This window comes from Protomyctophum parallelum (genome assembly GCF_964188405.1).
Source record: "Protomyctophum parallelum genome assembly, chromosome: 4".
Classification (NCBI taxonomy): domain Eukaryota; kingdom Metazoa; phylum Chordata; class Actinopteri; order Myctophiformes; family Myctophidae; genus Protomyctophum; species Protomyctophum parallelum.
In genome coordinates, this window is record NC_139700.1 from 38,744,777 (window position 1) to 38,771,620 (window position 26,844).

General features: G+C 42.3%; 1 protein-coding gene across 2 annotated transcripts; it reads left to right on the forward strand.

Moving 5' to 3' along the window:
* On the forward strand, positions 1–26,844 carry LOC310857535 (EF-hand calcium-binding domain-containing protein 4B-like). 2 transcript variants are annotated; one of them, XM_083763244.1, is made up of 20 exons: positions 1–130; positions 4,933–5,089; positions 5,491–5,770; positions 9,806–9,917; positions 11,427–11,613; positions 14,689–14,835; positions 15,452–15,542; positions 16,581–16,676; positions 17,159–17,346; positions 18,091–18,162; positions 19,899–19,938; positions 20,607–20,692; positions 20,875–20,991; positions 21,632–21,908; positions 22,772–22,904; positions 23,010–23,091; positions 23,820–23,934; positions 25,639–25,740; positions 26,240–26,316; positions 26,526–26,844. In XM_083763244.1, exons 3-20 carry the CDS (start codon positions 5,537–5,539, stop codon positions 26,611–26,613), a joined length of 2,244 nt encoding a protein of 747 aa, XP_083619370.1. In that variant the 5' UTR covers positions 1–130; positions 4,933–5,089; positions 5,491–5,536; the 3' UTR covers positions 26,614–26,844. The 2 variants fall into 2 exon arrangements, with proteins under 2 accessions (XP_083619370.1, XP_083619369.1); XM_083763243.1 differs by having other exon boundaries at positions 5,521–5,770.

The following is a 26,844-nucleotide window of genomic DNA, read 5'->3' on the forward strand; positions in this document are numbered from 1 at the left end:
TCAGATGAGCGAATTCTACTTGAGCATAACTTTGGTGACAGTTACTTCAGTGCTTGCGCGGATCGAGGTGCGCGTCTTGGGTTTTAATTGTCTGCAGAGCAGCTCAATTAAAATCCTCTGTCTGGATCAAGTGAGTGAACATCATACAGCATTGATTATTATCATCATCATGATTTCTTCTTAGATGGTGTAGCCTGGCTAAAAAAATCGCTGTGTTAAAAAAGAAAAGAGTGAAATGGTCACAGGAAGTATGTTTTTGCTTTTGTTTTCTTTGGCATTTTCTTTTCTGTCTTCTGTTGTTGCCAACTTGCCAGGAAGTTTCTTAAAACAAAACGCGTCAGTTGCATTGAAGAGTTTAAGGAAGGAAGTTGTATGTCTGTTTTACACGTGTGTTTTGTGCAACTGGTGCTGCATGCATGTTAGGATGACTGCCTGACTGTCTGTCACGCTGCCTTACTGTTGTATTTATCACAAGTCAAGCATGATGTGTCTGTCTGCTGGTGCTGGTGGTGGTGTAAAGGTAATATATGCCTGGTATGAGTGGAGTGAAGAACTTATAGAAGTATAGCCTGTATACGCAGATTGAAGTAAAAGTAGTTAATTTAGCCTATTGGCATCAGAATGTATGCTACTTAAAGTACCCAGACTTTAGTAAAAGTGCTCATCAATACCCTTTTAAAAAGATATATATTTAAATAATTGATTATTATTCTTATTATTATTTACAAAGTATTTTAAGTAGCCTATATTATAGAATAGTAGCCTACTGGTTTTGCATTAATAATATGATTTATAGGCTACTGTAAATTAACTATAACGTTTTCAAATAGTGGAGACCGTACAACACTATTTTCTTTATCTTAACTAGTTGGTGGTGGTGGCATGGTGGTAGAAATTACTTAACAGGTAGCTACTACAGTACTGTTTTGACAAGACATACATAATATGTTTGGAACAATCAAGTCATCAATCAAATATAGTTTAAATAATAAGGTAATCAAACAAGCAGTGCAAACTATTGGCTGTTGTATAGGACATTAGGACAGCCTTCTGCCGCTCAGTTTGATGTGATAACTTTTAGGACTAACAATAGACTGATAGAAAGAGGCTTGGGTTGTATTGTGCTGTCGTACTTTTCAGGAAAAAGAAAACCAGTGTTCCAATGGATCCAACGTAGTTGGGCTGTTCTTTAGTCACAAGCTCTTTTGATTGATCCAATATTGATAAAATCCACATATGCACGTAACACCTTTCACCTCAACATTTTTCTTTTATATAGCAAAAACAGATCTATTTTCACTACTTGACACTGTTGACTGTGACAAAGTTTAATCGTACAACAATTAATGACAAAAAACCCACTATGGAGATACAAGGTTTCTGCCTGACGGCAACGATATATGTGTGGAAATGGCCTCTTGATAACCACTCCAGGAAGTCAGTTTATTTGAAGTGGTAAGAATGAGATATGACTGTAGGCTTTGTTTGAAAAAGGACTTGTGTTTCATTATGTCACGGAGCACTAAAACCCAGTTATGTAAACTGGCACAAACAAGCATTTTACAAGACTCTTCGTTTTACAGCATAACAGGTGTATTGCATTTTCGCATGGAAGTTTGCCTGAACTTTGCCTGGGTCATTGAAATCCAGTCTTCTAAAGCCAATGTTCAGTGCTGTTATGCTGTAGCTCAGTGATTCTCAACCTTTAGAATTTCCCCAATTAAATATGCATCAGGACGTAGACCCCCATTTGATGATATATTTATTCATTTTTGTAATCTTTCAGATCCCAATCTACACTCAAACAGGGGTCTTCAGGGGGGAAAGAAAGGAAAGAAGAGGGGGTGTGGGGCAAGAGAAAAGAGCAATCAATCAAATAAACAAATAATTATCTGCTGTTGCATCCCAATTTTATTTTTTGGGGGACCATTTGACGAGGCATTGTGACCTTGTAGATCTGAAAGGGCTGTTTTAAAGGAAACCAGTGATTTACATATTTTAAGGGATGGCCCGGGTCAGGGTGTTCCACAATTGGGTGGCAGTGCTATATCTATCTATAAATACACCAAGTCTCTGTCTGTCTGTATGTCTGTGTGTAATCCACGTAATTTGAGAACCGTTAGCATGCCGTGACATGACAAAGAACTCCATATATGAGCATAACAGGGACACAGACATAATATCTGGGGGGGGCATGCATTTCCAACTTGCATCGTTCCAAGTAGGCCAGTGCCCAATGGACAACGCTGTAGAGCCCCCACGGGCGCTCTAGTCTCTATAAATGCACCAAGTATCTGTCTGTACGTGTGTAATCCACGTAACTCGAGAACCGTTCGCCCCACGACTTCAAATTCGACCCACGTGTTCAACGCCACCACAGGGGGGGCAGTGACCGGTGTCGAGTCGGTCGGACCCACGGTTGTCCAGAACAGCCCCAAAAGGCATCTGCTCAGGCTCTGGACAGGGCCCTTGCCCAGGGTCCATATATGGAGCTGGCCTGTTCTGACATCACAACACTCCATATTTGGGCATTACTGACACAGAACTCCATATAAGTATAAAGGGACACAGAGAGAAACGTACAGAAATCTCCATACTTGGGCATAAAATGGACACAGACGGATGGGTGGAACGGGTACTCTGCATTTCCGGTTGTCCAGAACCAGCACAAAAGCCTCATTTGGCATGCTTGACAAAGATGGGCATAAAAGGGACACATAAATAATAACTGGGTGGGGCATGCATTTCCGTTTTTCCAGAACCAGCACAAAAGCCTCTGCCCGGGATCTGGACCTGATCTCCATAATGGATCACAACACGGGCACTGCTCTAGTAGAAGGATAATTTACCCATGTTTGTTCTATAGGTGGATGTTACCAAATTGTTGTTACACTCCCTCTAGTATTGTGGCTGTGGGTGTCGCTAATTTTTTGGAGCTATTTAGTCAGATATGCGGACATTGAGGGCAAAGTCACATTGACTATTTTGAAATTGCATCCCATTTTTAATTGATTGTCTTCTAGCCTTAGCTACCCACTAAGCCTACAAAATCTGTTGGAAAAAGGTGGGTCATGGGCCCCAGGCCGAGAAGTAGTCGAATCAGTTTGTTTTTGAAGCTTATATTAGCTTTTAGTGACATTGGGATGTTTGAGTACAAGGAGTGCAAGCATAGTCAAAGTAGGGCTGAACGAGGGCTCCGGTAAGAGTCCTGAAAGCGCTTTTGGAAATTCTGCCCAAAAGGTTCAGAGAGCACTTGCCTGGAAAGCCTTGCACGGGATGAGGAGAGTGTGGAAATCAGATATCGGAGAAGACCACATGTTCATAGCTACTGTGGAGTCAGTACTGCTGTATGGGGTCGAGACATGGACCCTCACAGTATGACAGGAAAAAGCCCTGGATGGATACAGTACACAAGAATGCTACGAATGGCACCAGGTGTCACATGGACGGACCGCATCAGAAACGTGGACCTCTATGGGGACCTACCACGGGTCACGGACAAAGTCAGAGAGAGAAGGATGAGGCTGGCAGGGCACTGCATCAGGCACCCAGAACTTGAGGCAAGTAAATTGACCCTATGGGAGCCAACCCAGGGCAAAGCCAGGAGGGGAAAGAAGCGTACCACCTATCTATGTAGACGTGCTGCAGTGCGACAGCTTGGCTGACAACACTGCAGAGCTCAAGAACCTGATGTTGGATAGGAAATTGTGGAGGGCAGCGATCCAGGAATCCCGAGTTGGTGTTGGCTAGACCTCACTCTCGCAGCAAAACTGCCCAAAAATCGTATTTGGTTTCCTTTAATCACTTTTTGTTGTCAAGGACCGCTGGGGGGTCCCTGGACCCCAACTCCGAGGTGAGATATATAAAACCAAAAGTAGTAACGGGTAGGGTACAGTGTTCTTAAAGTGCTGTTCAATAAGAGTACAGAGTACAGCTGCGGTTAGGGCTGTCACAAATCACGATTATGAAAGTTTGCTTGTTGATTTACTCAAATAATGCGATTAACAATTTCATTGTGTTTCTGTCATTGAACATAAATCTCACATTGAACATGAATACAAATGACAGGCTTGGTAAACAACAGTTGCACAGGTCAGATAATATGACATTTAATTACTTTACACATGAAAAAGGGAAAAAATGATTAACAGTGGAAATGGTCAATCCACAATAATAATGATCTACAATAATTGTGATTATCTCAAATAATTGTATTAATTGTGAGTGTGACAGGCCTAAGTGCAGTGGCCAAAATGACACCTTCCTTTCATCCAGCAACTAAGCAGAGAATGGAGATAAGTGAAGCCTATGCAAAGCAGTGCCTTATTTTACTAATCCAATCCAATGTTGTTCAGTTAACAGTATTCACTTGTGTTCAATTCAGGCAGTCTGGGCCACAAGGAAATTTGTACTATATTCCTGTTCTAACATTGGATATCTTGAATATATCTTTGTCCATAATTGTATACATATATCTTCTATTGATCTCTTTGTGTTAAATTCTGTAACAAAAAAGAAAAGAAAACCAAATTGATTGCTTCTCATCGCTGGATACCTTGTATGTCCCAAACCATTCATTTTGTATTACTACTACTACTATTTTAAATTGCGTATCTTATCTATAAATGTCTCTGTACGTACTTCTGTAATCCATGTAACTCGAGAACCATTCGCCCCACTGACGTCAAATTTAACACACACACCACCACAGGGAGTGCAGTGCCGAGTCTGCATAGACTCCATATTTGGGCATGCCTGACAAAGAACTCCATATATGGGCATGAAAGGGACACGGACATAATAACTAGGTGGGGGCATGCATTTCCAACTTGCATCGTTCCAAGTATAGGCCAGTGCCCAACGGGCACCGCTCTGGTTAAAACCCTCCTCCGCTGGTCTTCTTTACGGGTCTCCGGTGGTCTCTCTCACCAGGCTTCATTGATGAATCAAACGAGGCGGTTGCTAAGAGATGAGAAGCGGTGTGACAATCGCTGAACACATCTGATGTGCAGCAGCCTGAAGCTCCACCGGTCCCCTGCACTCCTCTGCTACGTACGTCCCCTACCCGGCTCATGTGACAACGACCAAGGTTAGAGTTTGGGCATTTTTCTTTCGTTCTTTTTTTAAATATATTTATTTATTCATTTTGAACTTTTTTGTTTTCAATTCCAGTTTTGAAATTGGTTTGATAATTTCGTTTTTTTTCTTCTTCACTTCACTTTCAACGTTTTCTTAGTTTTAGTTTAGTTGTATTTATTTTATTTTATTGTAATATGGAGGGGGCAAGATTCAACAAGTTCAGAAAAATAGCAAAAATAGAAGATCTACAAGTTGTGATCTTGTAGATCTGCTATTTTTTTGTAACAAAACTTAAAACAAAGGGCATTTAAGAACAGTTTTGTTTATTATTATTATTAAAACCTTGTTTTTTTTTCCTTTCTAGTTTTCGTTATAGTTTTTATTTAACTATAAATAAATAACCCTGCACAGAACCCAGAGACTCCCGTTTCGCCTACACAGACACACAGCCGCAGTAATGGCGGCATTCACCGGTGGTACCGGCGGCGGTGTCGGTACCACCCCCACCGGTACTGGCAGCACCGCAGCGGCCCGGACTCCACGGCACTGCAGAGGAGGGAGTGCTGAAGACCCCAATGGAGGTGGCGAGAGGGAGCGAGGAGGACACAACACTGTGGTGGAGAAAACCCACGAGTTCTTCCAGATGTGTGACGTGGAGGACAAGGGCTTCATCACACGACGGGACATGCAGGTGAGTCACAGTGGTGGACAAACATGGACAAAGTACTCAACCCTAGTACTTGAATCAAAGTATAGATAACTCCTGGTTAAAAAATGTAAGTGAAAGTTGATTTTTTAACGCGACGTGACATGTAAATGCAGGTGCATGTAAGTCCTTCTTGTTGTTCTCGTTGTGAAATAAGTGTTAAATAGATCTATATTGTGATATGAATTGCTTTGTTCAGTAAGCTCTTTAGTAAACAAAAAACATATTTTCATATTAGGAGAGAGAATGTAATTCAGGATAAAATTAATAACAAGCGAGCAGACAACTGTGGAATTGAATTCTGATGGATCTTTGTTGAGTTCTCTCTCCTTACTGGAAGACAAAAAAGGGGGATATCCCAGTCCCTTTTTTGTGAAAATATTAAAGCAATTCAGATAGTAGTCATTGAGAGTGTTTGTTCAGTAACAGAGGTCTCCCTGTCTCTCCAGTCTCTTTAGTAAACCGAAAATAAGATTTCAGGTGGGCTGCCAATTTCGTCCAATCAGACGAGAGTATCCATTTATCGGCTACAATTTGATAGTGTACATAACAGTTCCAATTCTGGGTTGGTGTGTGTGTGAATTTGGGTGGGTGTGGGTGGGTGTTAAAAAAACACTTTTAGCTTTTCAGCAAACATTTCTCTAGCGTTGGATTCAGGCCCAGGGATCACCAATGTTGATACCTGCAGCACTCGCTCCGATGAGCCAAGTCACATCTTTGCATTGACTTGGATGGGAACGCACCCTGTAGTGTACAAATGAAAGGGTCGAATTTGTTCCATTTGTACAATCTCAGAGTTAAATTAACACTGAGGACTTTCAGTGTAAATTGGGGTCAAACTGGGTGTCCTGAAATTAAAAATGTTAAGAATCACTGCTCTCAGAAGCATGAGGTCAGTCCACTGCCCCCCCCAGGTTGGCAGAGGAAGTGGAAAAATAATCACTGCTCTAAGAAGTGCCGTCTAGTAGTCGCCCCCCCCCAAACCCCCTTCAAATACCCGTAAGTGTGTCTCAAAGAATAGGAACGATGTATTGAAACACACATGGCTCCAGCACGTCTTTACCATAGAAACGCCTTCATAGAAAAGCCATGGCAGCTCCAAAAATAAAATAAAAACTCTGTGGGACACACGTGAGGGGTATACATCCACCTATTCCGTCATGGTCCTTGCGTAACACTGGACACGTGCACTGATGTGATGAATGCTACTGCGTCTCTATTCAGTTACACCATGAAAGAGATGAAGCCGTTTGCATTATTGGGCAGATTCATCATCGCCCGGCTCTCAGATATTCATCTGTGTTGTCGTGGCTCTTTCCTTTTCATGAGGCACTTGTAGGGCCCACGTTGTCTGTACACAACATCTCAATAGAAGCACAGCTTTGATCCCACTGGTTATGATAATGGCTTGGAAATTTGTCAGCTAGTGGACCATCGTCGCTGTCGGGTGCAAACCTCTTTTAATTAGTGTATTAGTGTATTGCAGGCCTTTGTGTGTATTTTAAACTTGCTGTATTTTAAACTTGCTTTATTGTATTGTTTTTCTTTTCTGTTTTGTTAGGCGACCTTGAGTGACCTGAAAGGTGCCATATAAATAAAATGTATTATTATTATTATTATTATACAGCTAATATCGAAAATAGTATGATGAAGTAGTAGGGCATTCATTTAAGAAGAAAAATGGGGATGCAAGGTTTTTGACCGACAGCAAAGTAACGAAGGGTGGAAGATTTTTAAGTAAAAGTAGCAATACCACAATGGAATAGGCATTGCATTCAAACTATTACTTGTGAAAGTGAAAGTTTGGGTCAAAATATTGCAGTACTCTATTTGCAAAATATATATTTAAAAATAAATACTTGCAGACTGTCCCAATTTACAAAGCATTGTGAGCTTGTAGATTTGTGTGACACTGACACTGCACGATATTTGCTCCGATTATGAGAGCATTTTTGGCGCTCGCCGACAAAACTCCCGATCTGACACAAGATTGGGCTTTGATCGCCGAGTTTTTGCTCGCTGTGCTTATCTAAAAAAAAATGTACTACAGTAGCCTACTTGAGTAAATGTACTTACTCATGTACTTAGTTACCATCTCTGGTCATCCCCCTTGGCCTCTATGTTTTAACACAATGTGAAAACAAAAGACAAATTACAATGATTCATTTTAAAATATGTGCAGCCAGCACCAACTACTTTCTCGTGTTTTGTTTGTGCCTTGTTGTGCTAAAGAGGATCTAGTGAGTTGAAAGTAAGAAATCCATTTGCAAGCCTCATTAATCTCAGGATGGAAAACAATCGAGGCATTATACCAATCTAGCACAGCTGGCACAGCTTATTTTAATCACATCCAGCCACTTTCCAGATAAGTATCATCAACTGTATTTGGGACAACTGCTTTGAGTTTAAAGTCCTATTGCAATGCTAATTTGTGTCTCATTTCAGTTTGCAGATACACTGTAATTGTAAGTAGGTCACAGACGTTAGTTACAGTAGGCCTACTTGCAAGGTGAATCTATTTATAGTTGACCACTACGTCTTGGTGGCTTCAACGTTGGCCAGCCACTCACGCACGCGCACACACACACACACACACACACACACACACACACACACATACACACACACACACACACACACACACACACACACACACACCCCTGACGCAGACACAGCTTGTGGTCCTTTCATTGTCTGGTCCCTGGATACTGTGCATGGGCTCAGTTTACAGCTGTAGCTGTGTCAATCCCACATACTGTACATAAAACCTAAAGCTTCACTGCCTTGTAAATGTTGGACAACGGTGGTGTGTAAAACTATTGTTATTGGTCAGTACTGTGATGTGGATGTGACGTCAGTTGGTCGTGCATGGTAACGTGATAACATATCAGACATTGATGTCGGGCAGAATCCTTGGCTCTTATCCCTATATTCGAACTTTTTATTTTTTTCATAAATTAATGCCGTACTTGATCATACTACAGAATCGCACAATAGTATTGGATCTACAAACTCAAAACGCAGCGAGTATATATGAATAGAGACGGCACCTGAGTTCTCCTCCCATCCACTTGCATTAAGTTGCTCAAAAGCGCATGAGGCGATTTCACTCCTCCTTCTGGGTAGGAACAGAGTGCATTCTGGGATGGATTGGGCCAAACTCATGAACGCGCTGGCCGTTGACTATCATTGCACACGTTCAGCGTTCACGTGTCATCATGAACGTGCGCAATGATAGTCAACGGACCAGCTCGTTCATGTGTTTGGCCCAGCGCTGCAATACCAAATTCATCCACTATGTCCATTTCACCTCAGGGTTTCCTCCGGGGGCTGTCTCTATTCATATATATACTCTAAGTCTAAGGTCACAACACATTGTGAACTTATAGACCAGCTACATTTGCTGTCTTTTATTAATATATTATATATTATATATATAATATTTGAAATATCTTGCACTAAATGCCCAAAATAGCGACAGCAGGCTGGTTAAAAGAGTGTTTGGACAACAACATAGAAATAAGTATGTAAATAGATAACATTATCTGTTCGTTTCATCCAGATGTGTGTAAAAGACAAATGGAATCAATTCAATTTGTCTTTTAGAATAAATTCTAAACGATTATGCAAAAAGAAAAGGGATTCGCTCAAATATTTGCTTTCAGACAATTATGTAACGGTAATTTTGTGTCCTGTTTACAGAGGCCAAACGGGGAGCTTCCCGCTCGGATATTTTCGCTACTTTTGTGTAAAACACCCATTTATATACGTATTTATATACGTATTTTCCCGGGTGGCCCCCCTACTGAAAAACTATGACAAAAGAGCAGCTGTACAAACACGACACGAAGTGACATGCTCCAAGCTTGTATAACTGCTATTTTTTTGCATATCAAACATAGACAAAGATTAAAAAATGTTGTGATGCTGTTTACACATTATGCTGGGGACCCCTGGAGATAGAGTATAAGGTTTCTTGCCCTACAGTAACCATTCTGTTTTGTGTGTCCTGTTCACCAGAGGCTAAACAGACAGCTTCCGCTCAGCGCTGAACAGTTGGAGGATGTGTTCGATAAGCTGGACTATGACGGCAACGGCTACCTCACACTGGACGAGTTCTCCTCTGGCTTCAGTATGATCACATTCACTTCTGTTTCAAAACATAAATGCAGTGATTCTCAAACTTGTTCATTGCCAAGGACTCCCAAATTGATATGTATTTGGCCACGGACCCCCACCTGAAAATGTTTTGTGCCAGGGACCCCCAGAAGAGAATATTAAAAGAAGAAAAATACATTATTCAACATTTTCAATATTCTTTTCAAAAAACACCACCACATACATGTACCTTGCATTTAGGACTGTCACGATCGTGTCATTTTAATTGATGATTAATTGTCATAATAATAATAATTGAATTGTCTTTTTTGGCATTGAACATGTATAAGTAAGGTTAGAGTGAAAATGCATGAATTGGAAGTAATGAAGACACAGGCTGGATACAGGACACTTGGGTTATACTGTGATAGCTTATAAAGGTATCCCAGGCTAATAAGCCTTATGTGCCTTAACACATTATAATTGCCGTCTATAACTAAAAATAACAACACCTTAAATATTTGTATTGATTTTAGAAATTGTTAAATATTTTACCAAGGAATCTTGGTAAAATACACTTTCATGGGAGCCAAAACTCAACACCGGAAGTTCAATGAATACATGGCAGTGAATGGAGCCGGGTGGACCAGCTCATAACAAACATTATTTCTGAACAATTTGTCATATAATCTTTCAGGAATATAAAATAAGACATATTACAGGTTGTTTTCTAATCACTTGCTTTTCGATGTGCACAGAGTGCACAGTATATACTTTTATTTGAGGATATAAACAGCAGCAGGTATCGTTTCTGGCTCGGAGGTATCACGAGATTTGGCTGCCAAACAGGAAACGGTGGGAAGTCTCGTGATACTTCAGAAAGGTACTTTGTGCTCTTTAGATACCATGCCTCTATATAATTACAGTGTACACATCGAAAAGCAACACAGCAGACAATAATGTGTTAGATGTGTTATTTTCCAGAAGCGATTACTTTACAAAAGGTCTCGGTCATTCAGAAATAGTGTTTGTTCATGAGCTGGTCACTGAGCTCTCATTGACTCCAGTGCATTCTGCCAAACTTCCGGTTGTAGTTTGGCTCCCATGAAAGTATCCATGAAAGTGTCATGGCGCAGCCCAGTCACATGACCATGTCCATTCCTTCTCTAAGCTTCCTTTTCTTTTACTCAATAGAGAAAACGCCAGTCGTTAGTTGATGATGTGAAATCCAGCCCTATGGAATGTACAGAATGCATGTGCTAATAAATAAAAAAATATATCACATGAATTCCATACATTCCATAGGCCTGGACCACACACAAATAATAGCATCTACTTGTGACCCCCTTGAGTAAAATATTGTTATCTATTTACAATTTCTATTTTGTCCAAACACTCTTTTAACTATTTATGAATCATCAAAACAATATTGAACGAATATGTTCGTACTTGTAGCAGTAAAAGAGATTTATAATGTAATTTCCAATTCCTTTGTGCTCTAAACAATCATATAAAGCTGTCTTTGTTTTGTTTGTTTGGACAGGCGAGTTTTTATATGGGCGAAAGATTTCGTCAAAGGAGGGGACGGGGGACACAGGCCCCTGTGAGAACCCCCCAGAAACCCTGTACCAAAGCCAATGGGAGGAGAGGCTGGCGGGTGGGGAGGATGACGAGGAGAAGCACTTTTGCATGCTGATGGAGAGTCTGGGTGCCGGCACCGTGTTCGAAGAGTGAGTGTGTTCGTGTAAATGAGTAAATGAAGCACGCACATAACACATAACAAGTTAAAAAATACCAGGTGCTGGACAGAAGAAAAAAAATACATCAAAATAGATTAGAGTCCCACAAATTGGATCAAGCTACGAAATGTATTTTTGTTGAGTTTAGCAGTCAGGTGACGTTTCGAGCCTGGTAGCTCTGAGAAAGAGCTACCAGGCTCGAAACACCACCTGGGTGCTAATCCTACTGTAAATGCGCAAGATCTCTGTCCGTCTGTGTGTCTATATTCAAGTAAACAAGGTGCGTGTGTCGCCGACGACCATAGGGAGCACCGTGTTCGGTGTCGAGTCTGTTTGGGGAAACGCCGGCCCTAGACTATCTGCGTGTGTTCAGTGAGGTTCACCGTTTATCTTTTGGAACTTTGGTCAACATACTCCGTTAAGTCCACAGACACAATGGTTTCAGTGGCTTAGTGTGGGACAGACGCCAGCTGTGCAAAACAAACACAGAGCTCAAAGTTTCCACTCTAAAGCCAAACCTCCCTGCGAGACAATGGGGATAGACCAGGGACCGCTTGCACAGAACAATGCTTACATTTTCTGCTTAAGATTTCAAAGTTATGTTGGCTAGAAACTTGTTCTGAGGAAATCTTAAGTTATTAGTTATTACCATATTAAATCTGGTGTCCCTGTTTTGGCCAAATGTTCAAAAGTTTTCAATTTTTTAGGGCTGTCCTCGACTTAAGCAATATTACACAAGAGGTTGTGCTTTACGGCCATTAGATTACCTGTATAATAATCAATTAGTACATCTATAAACTTACATTCATGTAACATTCAGCCTTAGTTTGTGAGGTTGAGGCAATATTGGCCTACAGGCTGATACTAGAATTAAAATGTTATATCTAGAGTTTACATGTGCTCATCATTTAGCCAGAAATTCAGCATCAGCATCATTCAGGATCTAAACAAATGACTAATCAATTAACAATGTCTTGAATCCACCATTCCTGAATAAAGTGCCTGGTGCTGGGAGTCTGGTGCAACGCACAGGGCCTGACCTGGTGAGAGCAGGAGTGGACCTGGTGAGACGTAGGAGGGGCCCGGACAGGTGTCAACCCACAGAGCCTAGTCCTTCCATGTGCCAGAATGGTACCTCCCAGTCCCGGCAGAGTAGTTCAGGAGGAACGGATTGTGTGGCCCGGGTTTTTCCCTAATGGGACTTATCGAGGGTAGCTACTGGGACGTAAGTCGGGACTTGATCACTCCCGGCTGGGTCACCTGAGTGAGGGGTATGATGTTGCGAGACCTGAAACCCTGATGACCTTGGGATACATCACTGAGGATACGTCCCAGGTGCATCCATTTATGTATGTATTTTGTTATATTGTCGACTAATACCAGACGGACCAGTTAAAATGGCAAATAGTGAATATAGCAGATCCAGAAGCTCGCACATGCATCGTGATAAAAGGCATTGTGAGCCCTCTGCTTGCTAATTTAGCTATTTTGTCAATATGTTGTTTGGCATGAGAGAGAAATCATAGAAACTGGGAGGAACGTTTAGAAAAGCCAGTAGGCTTAGAAAAGGGTCATCCAATTTCGGTCTTCTGGCTCAACCTTTGAATAAATAATCCTAGCTGCCATTGCATTGCTCAGACATCAGACAATGCAAACATGCCTCTGCTAACCCTGTTATAAACTGTTATCATAAGCTCCTGGCTTATCGTGACAACGGGGATCAGATACACAACAATCACCTTTAGCAAACAAGCATGCAGCTCAACAGAGTAAACCACAAACAACCGTGGAGGAGGATGTCATGATAATACGTACATCCTGGTGACGTCCGATGGTCTGGCTAGAGAAGCAGAATATGTTTTATTGTCACATCACACAGGTTTACAGGTGTAAATCAGTGGTTGAAGATTTGTGGTTGTTTTTTTGTGTGCAGGCTCCATCATTTCGTTGTTCTCAGGAAAGAAAGAAAAAAGGTTGTTTTGGGCGGGGGGTAGAGAGTGTGAGCATGGAGAAAAACGATAAAAGAAAGACTATAGATAATTGGTTCTCAAAATGCAGTGGTGTGTTCTACTGTTCGCTATACATAGTATGACGTGCCGAAGTTTTGGAGAGAAAAAAGCGTATACAGTCTGCTAATTTTTTCAAGATATTTTGAAAATGGCAAATCTTTAAGCTACTAACACACTGCAATGCGTTGTTGGTGGTGACTGAGCAACTGAGCCAAAAAAAGTCCAATTCATAAACACCAGCACTATTATTAGCCACATGGTTAGTTCAAATAATTAGTGTCTTCAGAGAGTTGCTGAGTTACGGAAGTGCATTTTTAAAAGGTGTCAAACCCAGACTTTCCAGTCGTCAAAAGCTATTGGATTACGTCAAATGTGCGTGTTTGTGCGTGCTGGAATCTTTTTGTCTGCACATGCGTGCTCCCATGCAACTCTGAAAGTCATGAATACTGTTATTGTCAGGCACACGTGGAAAGGACTCAGGATGCAGACACAAAAGTCACTGAAAGCAGGTGTTTATTCCAAAACGACAAAACAGGCAAGGGGCAGGCAAAAAACATAACAGTAGAAGGCAAAGGTCAATATCCAAAGGCAGTCAGCGAGGGCAGAAGTACCGGCAAGGGCTTGGCAAAAATCGTGGTCTAGGAGAAGCAAAACAGAAAGGCAAAGGCTTGAAAATGGCTTGGCTGCTTGGAATTCACAAGACAATCTGGCAGAGATTGCAGAGAGACTGGGACTTGATGATTGCAGGGGATAGAAAGCAGGTGGTTAAGACACACCCACACAGACTGTGACAGTTATAGTAGTGTCACAACTCACAACAAACTAAACATGATGAGTAACATTATTTTCCGGCTATTGATTTCAGGTCTAGGACTACAGGAATGTGTGTGTAATGTTATTTGCATTCATACTTTGTCACGTGTGCAGCAACCTGCAGTGTCCCAAGATTCCCACAACCGCACAGTGCATTCTACGATTGTCTGTGTCGCGCTGTTGGTTATAATAAACATCTCAAATTTATCACTGAGACAATATCAAAATTTTCCGTTCCCCACAGTACTGAGGAGGTGCACAGCCTGTGGGCTCAGCTGCGCAGAGACGAGCCACACCTGCTGTCTAACTTTGAGGAGTTTCTGGCCAGGGTGACATCACAGATCAAAGAGGCCAACCAGGAGAAGTTGGAAATGGAGAGTGCCCTGCAAAGGTCAGGTTCGGTTCAACATAAACATACAATGACTAGATTCCTCTAACAGTGATTCTCATACATTTAATTTCAGGAACCCCCCAGTTTGATATGCATTAGGTCCCCATTTGATAGTACTGGTTGAAACAAAATAAGATTCTCTTTATGAGATTATCATAAACATGCAAAACAGACTTCAGGTTTGTAATTGTACTGTAGCGCAGTTTTTCGTGGCTGTTGCCTTTATTTTATATTTTTTATGGAGGGACAGACAGTAGGCTGACAGGAAATGGGGAGAGAGATGGGGGATGACATGCAGTAAAGGCCGTCGGGATCGGGAGTCGAACCCGCAGCACACTGCCAGACTGGATTACCAGCCATGGTGACTGGACCGCTGAGCCACGGCCCAGGCCAATATAATCTTTTCTAAGCACTCATTTTTGTCTTGCACTTGCAGGAGCAGTTGGTATACACTCGCTACCGCTCTCACCTGACACCCGCCAATGCAATTAGTTAAAAATGTAACCGTTATTTGATTGGTTCTTGCCATCGACACAAAGTGTAAATCTGGTAAGTGAGCATGGCAGGATGTGTGTTTCTTATTTTTTGTATTTGATACGTGATTCTAAACACGCAGGAAGGCAGCAACGCACGACGATGAGATCCACCGGCTTTACGAGGAGATGGAGCTTCAAATAAAAAATGAAAAAGACCGCATTCTCCTACAGGTACTGTCTATGTCTCCGTTGGGTACATCTTCTTTTGTATTCCCTGTCTGATGTCATACTATAATTATCCGAATGTCTGTCCGTGTGTGTGTCCGTCCGTCCGTCCGTGTGTGTGTCTGTCTGTCAGAAACAGTGCCGTAACTCCTTACTGCCTGCACCAATCACTCCCACTTTTCACACAGGCATTGACCATATGCATATGGAGGGCGTAACGATTTTTTTCGATTTGACACATTAATGATTATTAATTTATTTATTAGTCAATTACAAACGCACCCGGGCGCAGTACCCTTCACGGCCACAAGGGGGGGGGGGGGGGGGGGCAAATATCTCACAACGGGTAAGGACTAGTACTGTATAATTCATAAATATTGAATCAATGAAAAGTAGTAACAAGATCATATGACTAACCCATTAAGACCTGTGACCAGATTCTACAAATGTGACTAAATTTGACTGAGGGACTGCCATTGGAGTTTTTAAAAATTTCGTTTTTTCATGTCATATGAAAGCAGGGAATCATAGCTTCAAATAGAGATATTGGTTGTTCAGTTTGACCCACCAGTTTTGGAGATAATGTCTTGCAGAAAACAGCGAGTTGAGAACACAGGCTTGAAAGGTTCACTTATACCATTACATTATACCTACTGTAGACGCATGTTTAAGCATTTATTTCATATTTACATTACAATTTCAGCTCTGACACTAATTTCAGACATGGGGCAGTGACATGCAGTAAAGGCCGTCGGGGTCGGCAGTCGAACCCGCGGCACACTGCCAGACTTGGGCTACCGACCAAGGTGCCTGGACCGCTGAGGTATTGCTGTCACCTCACAGCTAGAAGGTCCTGGGTTCGATTCCCGCTGGGGATGCTGTTCTCTCCTCCGTGTCATCAGTGCCCATACACGAGGCGGGGTTGGCGAAAGGGCCTTTTTGTGTGGAGTTTGCATGTTCTCCCCGTGTCCCCTAGGGTAGATTATATATTATATATTAGTAGTGATTATATCGCTGTTCTTCTCGCTGGTGTTTGTGTTGAAGGATCACCAGCGCTTCCTGTCTAGAAGTCATGACCTGGAGCTCCAGCTGAGCAGTAAGGAGAAACTTCTAGACCAGCTACAGAACAAACAGAGACGGGTAAAACAAACCATTTTCATCCAATGTTCTAAAAATATTTTGACAGTTTTTCCCTTAAAAAGGAGAAATGTTATGTCTCCCCATGACCCAAACTAGTGGAAATAGCAGCTGTACAGCTCACAACGTGTCACAAACTCACAATGCGACATGTTGAGAGCTTGCACAACTGTTCTTTTCACTTATTCTTGAAAAAGATGTATGAACTGTATGAAGTTCTTTTGAAATATGCTAGATTATAATTAGTATTATTTTTAATTTTTTGAAAAAGAGAAAACAAAAACAAAACAAAACAATAAAAAAATATTTACTTGCAACCCACAAAAATGGGGCCCGACCCATGTTTGGGGAACACTGGTCTTGAAGAGGACTCTGTGTGTCTGGTTCCAGGGGGTAAGCAACTCAAAAGAAGTGAAAGAGCATGACTTGGTGTTTGTGGGTGTGAGACTGAGGGCTCCTCAATACCGTGGTGTTTTTTTGTGCAGCTGGAGCACCAGTGCAATGAGATGCACAGCGAGCAGAACGAGACCCGGGTGGAAAACGTCAAGCTGAAGCAAACCAACAGTGAGCTGGCGCACGACCTGGAGCTCACCAGCCAGGAGCTAAGCCTGGCCCAGGATCAGCTGGGTGTGCTGCAGGAGCAGGCTGCACGCCTCCGAGAGGAGAGGGAGATGTGAGTGAGTCCTCCTTGGACCCCTTTTCCACCAAAAGAACTTTGGTTCTAGAACTGGTTCCGTTCTAGATTATTGGAACCGTGGTGCTTTCATGGAACTGGCGGACATTTTTTGGTTTGAGTTTTTTTTATTTCAGGGAAACACTCTGAAATGGTTACATTATATTAAGGCGGGAAAAATGTACCAAACCAGTTCAACTCCGGTGGGAAAAGTGTCAAGTGTTTTTTGCAACGCGTTGCAAATAATCAAGTAAAGTACAGATACTCAAAATGTTTTCTGTGCGTACAGTGCTGAAGTAAATGTGTTACTACTGTCCAGACACTCTGTCCACTACTATTGGATAGCATCGCAGACATTCATACCGTAAAATGCTGCGTACTACACTTGCTTTGATCATGTCATTGATAAAAGTTAGTATTTTCTCATAATAATTTTCTAATGAAGCATGTTGTGTTGCACATGCCTGATTAGTCCCAGGTGTCATGCAAGAATGTCATCACTAGCCTGTCTGGCAAAAACCTTGTATCTCCATATTGGATTTATTTATTTAAATTTGTCATAGTACAGTGTCACACTGAAGTAGCAAAAATAGCCGGTACAAGCTCACAATGCGTCACATCGCGACGCGTTGTGAACTTGTAGATCTGCTATTTTTCGATTAGAATCTTGAAAAGTTCCAGTTTTGGACATACTGTATGAGGTTTCCACTGGACCGTGACGATGTGTTGTGTTCTTCTCCACAGGGAGATGTACAGGGTCACTGAGGGACTGCAAAGAGAGAGGGAGAGCCTGATGAAACAACTGGACCTGCTCAGGTACAACTCCATTGACAACTGTATGACCTGATGTACAAAAAGGACAGTGGTGAAAAGCAGAGCTTGTACATCTGCTATTTTCAATGATTTTATTTTTATACACTTTGAAAACTACAGATGCAATATTTGCTTTGAGGATGTTGACAGAGAAGTTTAGAGAAGGTCAGAGGGAGCTTTATTGTGTCTTTGTAGATCTGGAGAAAGTTTAGGGTGCAAATGATAGGGTGCAGAGAGAGCAACTGTGGTATTGTATGAGGAAGTCTGGAGTGACAGAGAAGTATACATGTGTGTGAATGAGAGGAACCCAAGGGAACCCATGGGAGTAGACGTGAAGAAGGTGGAGAACTTCAACATTTCAGAGCAATGGAGAGTGTGGAAAAGAGGTGAAGAAACGAGTGCAAGCAGGTTGGAATGGGTGGAGAAAGGTGTCGGGTGTGATGTGTGATAGGAAAGTATCAGCAAGAATGAAAGGGAAGGTGCACCAAGACGGTGGTGAGAGCAGCTATGTTGTGGTTTAGAGACACTGAGGAAAAGACAGAGGTAGCAGAATGTTCTCAGAAGGTTCTCTCTGGGAGTAACAAGGATTGATAGGATCAGGAACGAGTACATCAGAGATGGAGATAAAGCCAGAGAGGCCAGACTGAGATGGTTTGGACACGTACAGAGGAGGAATAGTGAGTATATCGGTAGAAGGATGTTGAGGTTGGAACTGGCAGGCAGGAGGCCTAGAGGAAGGCCAAAGAGAGGATTTATGGATGTAGTGAAAGAGGACATGAAGTTAGTTGGTGTGAGAGAAGAGGAGGCAGAGGACGGGGTGAGATGGAGGCAGATGATTCGCTGTGGCGACCCCTGAAGGGAAAAGCCAAAAGGAAAAGAAGAAGATACAATTTGAAAATGTCTGCATAATGAGTACTTTTGGTACTTTAAGTACATTTTTAATACCGAACTTGTACTTGTAACAGACTATTTCTACAATAGGGTATTGATGCTTTTACTTAACAAAAAGTACTTCCATCACTGCAAAAGGAGAGACTTTACACACAAATATTTAAGCCATTATTTATCAACCTTTTTTCTTTCAAGGACTCCCGGTTTGATATGCATCAGGCCTCATTTGAGAAAAGAAACTGACACAGAGGGACAAAAACAATTCAAAACTGTCCCTCATGGCGACTAAACAGTAGTACTTTGCAGAGGGAAGTCCCTGCATTCCAAACTGGTCACATAAAAAGCTTGTCCGATCAGTTTTCCAGAGTTGAAGAAGATTTCCTGCTCATGATAAAATCTGCTGCTTTTCAGCGACGCTGTGCTTCACACTCATTCCTACCTGGGAGTTTCCCAGGACACATCCACCACACTCTCTAATGTCACCCCACAGAACAGTGTGATAGACAGAATCATTGTGGCGCCACCACAACCAAAACATGTATTACCGGGTAGGTAATACCGGCAGAGTCACATACTCGCATTGGAGCAGTATTGCTCATTAACGTTATTTCTGGAAGAACAGGTCACTTATGATATTGTTGTCGTCTATTAGAAATGTGTTATTTTTTGTAGCCAATCTACAAGCTGACAACACGTCGCAATGCAGAAATGTTCACCCTCCAGAATAGTGACACAGGGGTTCATGTGGTTAAATGCCTGTAGCTTCAAACAGTGAACCACTTGAATTAAAAGAAACATTTTGTTTTCATTGTAATGGTTTTGATTTGATGTCTGTCTGTTGCCTGCAGGGAAATGAACAAGCATTTACGAGATGAGAGAGACTCCCAGGTATGTGGTCATCACAGTATCCCCTGCATGTACAGTACAGTTATAGAACAAGGCGGAGATCCGGGCACACTTAATGTTAAAAAGGAGGAAAACGATTTTTTTCCCCCTCCTTTTTAAGTGTGCCCGGATCTCCGCTTTGTTCTATAGATGTGTTATCCCGATTGATCCCAGGAGCACCTTTTTACTATTTTTTCACACCTCCTGAGCACCTGGTTGCTTCCTTGCCTCTGCCATGTACAGTACAGTGTTTGTCCGTTCAAAGAAACATGAAAGTATTACCAAAATGAAATGAAAGCATGCTCTGTTAAAGCTGCAATCCTTGACAGTTATTTTAATGAATAATGTGTTATGTGCGATCAATCGGTGTTGAGACAATATAACTAACACAACTGTGTGGTGGTTGTTGTTGGTCTCCCTGCTCCTCCATTAGATCCTGTGGTCTAGTTAGTAGGACACCTAGTGGTTGTCACAAGGTACTGTATGAAGCTCAAAGCGCAGTTTATCCTCTGCCCAACCAGCCTTTTATTTTAAAAAACAGTAGTAATTTGGACATAAAACCTGGGTTCATCTCCCAGGTAGGTCATAAAAGTCACAGATTGCAGCTTTAAACCTAAAATCCCAAAGTTCATACCTCAACCACATGACAAGTTAACTGGTTGTTTCCACAGAAACCCAAGAATATGAAAACACCATCATGGAACCAGAAGACCCCTTCAAATACCATGAAACACGCTGACAAAAATGTCTTCCAAAGGTACAGTAATGCTTTTAATCAGTGGACGAAAGTACAGTACTGTGCAGTACAATAATCGAGTAAATGTAATTGTTACTTTCCACTGTGTGTGTGTGTGTGTGTGTGTGTGTGTGTGTGTGTGTGTGTGTGTGTGTGTGTGTGTGTGTGTGTGTGTGTGTGTGTGTGTGTGTGTGTGTGTGCAGTGAAGACGAGGTGGGGTCTCCCCACTCTAAGAGGAGGAACCTACTAGTGAACTCCTCCTACCAGACCCTCCGCTCCTCGGTGGAGGAGGCCATGGACGTCCAACCCCCGTCCCGAAGGTACTCGCAGTTATTACTTAATCACCTGATCTCAAGTACAGTATTTGTGATAATTACAATTATATTTGCATACTAATTTCTATTAGGGATTGTTTTTTTAATTGTTCATGAATTTTATATTGAATATATTTTTACGGCACTCCATCTTTAACTATATGGCCTTGTGTGAGACGGAAAGATTTTTATGGCCCTTGTTTTAAAAAATCCTAAAAGGTAATGTAATTGTATTTTCAATGGCAAAGACACATCATTAGGGCAATTCGTCAACTTCAAATGCCATGATGGTGACAACCCCCCTATACGCGTACGTAATTCGTACTGTGAACTATGTCACAAAGGGTGATCGGCCATCCGAGCTCCTAAGCTCTGGAATGCCGCTGCGCTACCAGAAAAGAATCCTATAAGCATTCCTATAAATAACTTTTTGTTTTTTTATTCCTGCCTTTTTACTGATGTTCTTGAATGTTTGGTTATTTCTTGTTTATTACAATTATTATGATAGATCATCTTATTTTCCTTATTTTTCTATTTTTCTTGTGAATTTTTGTTTTTATTCCTGTCCATGCTGTGCAGCACTTTGTGGCTCATGCCTAGAAAGGTGCTATATAAATAAAGTTGTTATTATTATTATTACGCGCAGGTGTCACCTGCCCAGGATCATCTCCATTGAGGAGGACCACCTGCCACAGCTCCTGCAGCCGGGCTACCGGTCGCTGTCGTCCTCCTCGCTGACGGAGTTTAGCGAATGCGAGGAGGCCTCGGCGGAGGACGAACGCATGGACCTGGTGATGAGCGACATCGTGACGAGTACCGCCTCGGCCTCCCGCCAGCCGCCTCAGAGCACGGCTGACACCGAAGACGGAGGGCCCCCCACCTCGCCGAGGGGCCAGCCCGTTGGCAAGGAAACCAGCCTTAATGTGAGCACCATGTGAGATTTACTAAATGGGCAATTAGCCGACGCTTGTATTCAAAGCGTCTTAAATGTGAGATTAGATATCAAATACCACTTACACCTCCTTTAATGAAGATTGAGCCACTGCATGGCCTATTTCTTACCTCAAATGTATGGATTGTTTAACCACTTGAACCCTGTAGACTTGAGGCTCATTCACACTCCAGTTTTAGGTGATAAGTAACTCACCGCGGTGTCGTTTTCTAAAGTTGGAAAACTACAACATTACGCCACTCACCACGGTGAGTTGCTACTCACTGCTCATTCTGACACGTCATTCTGTTTTAACTTTTTTCAACCCATCCTCCCATTTCTTTCACCCAGTGTCAATTATCTAATGCAATCCTGGGCGCTACACTCCCACTGGGGAGCAATGGACTGACCTCATGCTTCCCTCTATGCATGAGGAGTCCAAGCCACTAATTTTCACTTTCACTTAACACGTTATTCAAACCACTTTCCCCTCCATCAGTTCCCCCGGCTGGCCAGGGGGAGGCAGTAGATAGACCAGGATTACTGCATGTTTTTTGTGAGGGTACCCTAGGGGACACAGGGAGAATATGCAAACACCACACAGAAAGGCCCTTTTGCCAACCCCACCTAGGGTAGGGTATGTGCACTGATGACACGGAGGAGAGAACGCCCACAGCGTCCCCAGCGGGAATCGAACCCAGGTCCTTCTAGCTGTGAGGCGACAGCGTTACGGACTGCGCCACCGTGCCCCCTTGACTATTAACTATTTTTGCTGGAACCCCCTCAAGGACACCACACATTGAGAACTAATGCTTTACTGCAACTTTTAACTAAATTGTAATAACCTTGCTGCAGGAAGAGGGCGCTGTTCCACCCCCTGACCGGCTCTTCAAGATTGTCCTTGTGGGGAACTCTAGTGCGGGAAAGACATCCCTCCTTAAACGCTTCTGTGACGACTGCTTCTACCCCAACACCTCTGCTACTGTGGGTAAGCAATATGCACGCGCACACACACACACACACAACACTCGCTTGTACATCGGCTTTAAAAAAAAAAGAAATTGTAAATATAATGTGTTTTCTATTTGACCAGGCATAGACTATAGTGTGAAGACAATAACAGTGGACAACAGCAAGGTGGCGCTGCAGATATGGGACACAGCAGGACAGGAGAGGTGAGACACTAACATACTGGTACTCAACATCAGGTCCTAGCTGGTCCATTTGGTTTTCAGGTGTAAAACAGTGAGTGAAATTTGTTTTGTGCAAGCTCCATCATTTTTGAGGGGGAGGGGAAAGAGGGACCAACAAGGTATCAAATTATAACACTGTTCGCATCAAAAGCCAGATGCAAGTAATAAACAAATACACTAAAGGCTGCTGCAATGCATACTCTACTTTTAATGCTGAATTAAAGTCTGTTTGGTTCTGTCCAGTCTACAATGACACGTCATTCAGAGGTTCGGATCAGTGTTCAGATCAGACCTATAGAGAATGGAATGTGGAAGTTCTCATTCTATCTCAATGAGGAAGTTCCAGTGTTTGGAACTACAGCGGTACAGCCCATAGCACCCCGCTTGCGACAAGATCAAAGTGTGTTGCAACTCTCTCTCTCTCTCTATGGATCTGCGTCAGACCAGGAAGCCATGACGGATGCTTGTTTTTTAATGGCTGATTAATGTGATAAATATATTTAAGCCATTATTGTGGTCATGCGTTAACTTGGACAGCAGGTCTACGTATTTACACATATCCATCCAAACATTTAATTATGTACATGTTAGCAGAGTCGTTTCCATATGAGGAGTCGATATTAGCATTTAGCGCCCCTCACTTCACATTGGTGTGATTTTTAACGTCATGATGTCAGGATGGTGACACCTATCTTCTCCTTGCTGTTCAGGTATCGTAGCATCACCAAGCAGTTCTTCCGCAAGGCTGATGGCGTGGTGGTGATGTATGACATCACATGTGAGCTGAGCTTCACGTCTGTCAGACAGTGGCTGACCAGTGTGCAGGTGAGACTCATTGAATTCAATGTGTGTCCATTAGGATTACAGTCTGTCACATATTGATATTTTAATCACTGTCTTAGACCCTCTATAACAGTTGGTTCTCAAAGTGAGGTCCCAGGGATCCCCAATGGCCCTTCAGGGGGTTCACAGCCAAATGTGTTAATACAGCATCACAATAATTATTCTAGTTAAAAAATAGCAGATATAACGGAGCATATAGTTCATAGCGTTTCACTTTGTGACGTGCATGCAAGCTTGTACATCATCCATTTCTGAGCATTTAAAAAAAATCTTGTCAGGTCCAAATGTATATCAATTTAGGGGTCCTTTGCTGAAAAACGTTTTAAAACTACTGCTCTATAGAGCGTCGCAGTCCCGCCCCCTTTCATGACGACGCCAGGCCCAAGGAAGCTCTTAGAAGGAAGTGAAGTGGTCACGTGACTGGGCTGCGCCATGACACTTTCATGGACACTTTCATTGGAGCCAAACTCACACCGGTAGTGCAATGATTACATGGCAGTGAATGGAGCCGGCTGGACCAGCTCATAACAAACATTATACATGAACAATTGCAAGCTTTGTCATATAATTGGTTCAGGAATATGAAAGAAGACATAAGTGATATCACACGTTTTTTCCGAGTGGTTGTTTTTCGACTTAATAACTATTTATTTTTATTGAGGTATTTATAGAAGAGCACATAGTACGTTTTCTGCCTGGGCTGCTCTCTGCTCTTTGAAAAAATAAATCACATTAAGTAGTATGCACATAAAAAAATAAGACAGCCTAAAATAACGTGTTATATATATATAATTTTATTTTCCAGAAGCGATCACTTTACAAAAGGTCTCAGTCATTCATAAATAATGTTTGTTCATGAGCTGGTCACTGAGCTCTCATTGGCTCCAGTGCATTCTGCTGAAGTTCCGGGTGTAGTTTGGCTCCCGTGAAAGTGTCCATGAAAGGGTCATGACGCAGCGCAGTCACGTGACCACTTCACTTCCTTCTAAGAGCTTCCTTGGCCAGGCCCAGGAAATGAATCCCAATGCATTTTTCCCAAGACCTTTTAAGCGTCGTATGAAGCCAACTCGAGTCGTGACAAATCATGACAACAAACACAATATTTTGGACCAAACAAATAATTACAAAGAAGAAAAACAACAACAAAAAGTCTTGTAACCTGCTGTTTTTTTCTACTTTTTAATTCTCTGTTTGGCCCAAAACATTGTGTTTATTGTCATGATTTGTCACAACAAGAGTTGGCTTTGTCCGCGGCGTAAACGTCTTTAAATAAATACTTTCCGAAAAGTATATGAGGAAACTTAACGGGGATTTTCTTTTCCGGGCGGGACTGCGACGCTCTATACTCTATGCAGAAGACGTCCGGCCCGCGGATCGACACCCCTGCTCTATAGGCTAAGGCTTTACTTAGTCAAACAGACTTGAGTTGGCACTGTACATGTTTCCCCCTCTACACCAAATGTCTTCGACGAAAATAGATGACAAATGTTTCCCCCAGAATCTGGTTGCTAGAGCTCAATAATGAAGCATGAAACAATTTCCCCAAAAAGTTCTGTCCAACTTTCTTTCTTTCTTTCTTTGAAACTGTGTGATTACGTTTTGTTTTGAAACCTAAGTTACTTTTCAAATGGGGTAGGCACATAACTAACTGTCTCTCCCTCCCCCCTCTCTCTTTTGTGTCCTTAGGACAGTGCAGGTGAGGACATAACCATCATGCTTCTGGGCAATAAAACAGACCTGGAGAGTGACAGGCTGATCCAGGTTGGAGTCGCTGAACAACTAGCCAAGGTCAGTCTCTGTGTGACTATGAGGGGTCATCGATAATTATGTCCATACGCAGACAAATGTGTCACCACTCACCGGCAAGACCTGTCCTTGTCCATTTTAGATTTAGTTTTTAGTTTTTACATAACATAATGTTCTTTATTTGATCATAAGACCAAATTACTGAATGTTTTCTCCAGAATATGTATGACACTGATTCACTATGACTATGCATGGCACATTAGTCCACCAGTACAATGGTTCTCAAACTTTTCATTGTCAAGGACCCCCATAACTCTGAGAGTGTACAAAATGGAACCACAAATAGGGGTCCATTTGGTCGCCAGATTCCTCGCAGTATTTATCTGTGGAACCGAGTCAAAACGTGATGCCTACAATTCCAAGTGCTTCTCAGGGTCTGGGTTCACACACCCAAGTATCATTCATATTTACTTTGACAGAGAGATTCATCTGTATTTCAGATAATTCTCATTATCATGATTAACATGTTGTGTTTTCTCAGGAATGCCAGTTGATTTTCTACGAGTGCAGTGCTTGTTCTGGACACAACGTGGTGGAAGCCATGGCACATCTAGCCAGGTAAGCCGGATTACCTTTTAGAGTAACGGAGTAACCTAACATGTTAGTTTGGCAATTTAGTAATCGGTTACTTAGTTACTTTTTCCAAAACATTGGAGTTACTTTTAATTTTGTTTTAATTGTGTTATTTGGCAGTGAAAAGGGGTAGTGGTGGACGAACATAGTTTCAGTCGACGACATTAACACTGTGTGGTGGTGTGTTTTTCTAGTATCCTCAAAGAGCAGGAGGACAGAGTGAAGGAGAAGACCGTCCAGCTGGTCGATGCGCCCTCACCAAAGAAGAAATTCTGCTGTTAACGCTGACCTAGCCTAGCCTGGCCCAGCCTGTGTGATTTCAGGTCTAGAGGGGCGGGTGCCGACGAGTACAAGGTGGTGGATTCTATTCACCGATCTGAGCTCCTGCCCCCCTCCTCCTCTCCCCCCTACCCGGTAGAAAACAGCAGAGAACACCAATGTCACCAAATTTGGAGTGACGTCCCTCTGCACTGCTATTGGTTAGCGAAATACAATTTGACCACTTCCTATCTA